The sequence below is a fragment of the Pinus tabuliformis genome, chromosome 2_1 (genome assembly GCF_031772625.1).
Source record: "Pinus tabuliformis cultivar Carrire ecotype Pingquan chromosome 2_1, CPIR1, whole genome shotgun sequence".
NCBI classification, from domain to species: domain Eukaryota; kingdom Viridiplantae; phylum Streptophyta; class Pinopsida; order Pinales; family Pinaceae; genus Pinus; species Pinus tabuliformis.
In genome coordinates, this window is record NC_142299.1 from 886,583,862 (window position 1) to 886,585,857 (window position 1,996).

Below are 1,996 nucleotides of genomic sequence, written 5' to 3' on the forward strand. Positions count from 1 at the left end.
CAGTCTTCCGATTGTCATGAAGGAGATGGGGAAAAGGAGAAGAAGAATGTTGAACTTATGTACAATCACCAGCTGCCTTCGAAGATAAATTATGTGCAGTCTGCACAGATAGAGAAGGGAAACAATTTGTCAATGGATGATAGCCCAACTTGCTGTCATGAGTCGTCTCAGCGCAAAAGGCATCAGGTCCCGAGAAAAATCTCTGGCCAACAAAGGATGGCCGCGGCAGCCGGGATTCTGAAGAGATTTCAGGCTCGAGTGTTAAAAAAATCAATTGGATATCGCTGATACTCACCATGAAGCACGGCCTCAATCCACTCCTCACCATGATACTCACTGTGAATTTGGTAAGAGGGCACAATGTCAGAAAGCAGGCGAACATGACGCTGCGCTGCATGCAAGCACATGTTAGGGTTCAGGCTCGTGTAAAGGCTCGCCGTCTTCAGATGGCCGAAGAAAGCTTTGGTGTTAACCGTAAAGTCTACGAGAAGGGGAAGCAGGAGGCGATCCGAAGAAAATCAACATCAACAGAACGGTGGGATGGAAGTCTGCAAACCATTGAGGAAATTCAAACGAAGCTCCAAACTAAGCAGGAAGCCGCCATGAAGCGCGAGAGGGCGATGGCCTATGCCTTTTCTCAACAGATGTGGAGATCCGGCGCGAGGGATTCTTCATCGACATATCTAGAAGTCGAACCGGACAAAGGACACTGGGGCTGGAATTGGCTGGAACGTTGGATGACTGCAAGGGCCATGGATCGTAACGCGACACCTGAAGCGTCTTCATCCGTCAGAAACAGCATGGAAGACATTGCCTTCAAAACCGTGGAAATGGACATTTCTTCTCACCAGCAGTACTACAACAATAGACGCGTCCATTCACAAAGCGCAGATGGCTACACGGTCCTGCAATCTTCTGGCCGGAGATCCTCAAATCGGTCGCATCTTCAATCCCGGGCGACGCAATCTCCAGCAAAGTCTTCATCCGGCCATGTTCGTTCTGGCGCGAGCCCTGTAATTTCCCGGTCCGCCGCTCATGCTTCTCATGCGGTAGATGAAGACACGGTAAGCACTTTGGCAAAGCCGTACAGTTTAGCTGTCGATGGCGATGACGACAGTTTTGAGAGCTTTCCTGCCGTAGTTCCTCGCTACATGGCTGCCACGCAGTCCGCAATAGCTAAATCACGCTCTCATAGCGCACCCCGTCAGAGGCCATCTGGTGCTTCCGAGAAGGATTCATTGAGTTATGGAAGGAGCAGTCTGTCATATGCTTCTGCTACAGATTTTCCAGGGGTCAGAGCAACACAGCCGCCGAGGAGTCCCACCTGGACCGGTAAAGCAGGCCATTTAAAAACCCAGAGGCAGGCCATGCATGGTATCGACAACAACGGAGGAGATACCACGCCCTCTTTCGTAGATTACAGGTCATTCTAGAACAAACTCTGTTCGTCCAATTCGAGAACAATATTTGTTCGTCCAATGGTTTGCTACTGATTTTCCTCCCTATGCTCATAATCCATTACCAAGTTAATTCTTTCCCTTACAAAGAACGATGAAGCCGCAGAAGTCGCCGAGGGAAAAATGCCATTGGAGACGGCAAAATCTCAGCAAAAGATAATGACACGCCCGAAATCTCAGCAGAAGATACTAGAGTACGTTGAATATGCTTAAGAACAGTTGAAGCGCCGGGTTTTAAGGGGAAGATCAGATTTGAATACGGTTTGTTGGTTTTTTTTAAATTAGTATTTTTTACAACTAAAAAAAATCTAAAAAAATCAACATTGTTTTGTTTTTAATTTGTTATTTCAATAAAAATAATGAATATTTAGTATGTTGATAAAATAAAAAATAACGATTTGTGATTAGGTTTTTTTACAACTAAAAAAAATATATAAAAAAATCCACATAAATAATAAATTAAAAACAATGGTTTTTAATTTGTTATTTAAATAAAAATAAAAAATTTGTGTTGTTTTTAATTTGTTATTTGAATAAAA

The 1,996-nt window shown here is 44.2% G+C and overlaps 1 protein-coding gene across 1 annotated transcript; it reads left to right on the plus strand.

Annotated features, from left to right (window-relative positions):
• Positions 1-351: 351 nt before the first annotated feature.
• On the plus strand, positions 352-1,433 carry LOC149203491 (protein IQ-DOMAIN 18-like). The gene has a single exon (XM_089401896.1). It carries the CDS (start codon positions 381-383, stop codon positions 1,431-1,433), a length of 1,053 nt encoding a protein of 350 aa, XP_089258022.1. The 5' UTR covers positions 352-380.
• Positions 1,434-1,996: the final 563 nt, after the last annotated feature.

What these genes read in the sequence shown, in the direction of transcription:
- LOC149203491 (XM_089401896.1), top strand. Translation starts at nt 381, where the DNA reads ATGACGCTGCGCTGCATGCAAGCACATGTTAGGGTTCAGGCTCGTGTA.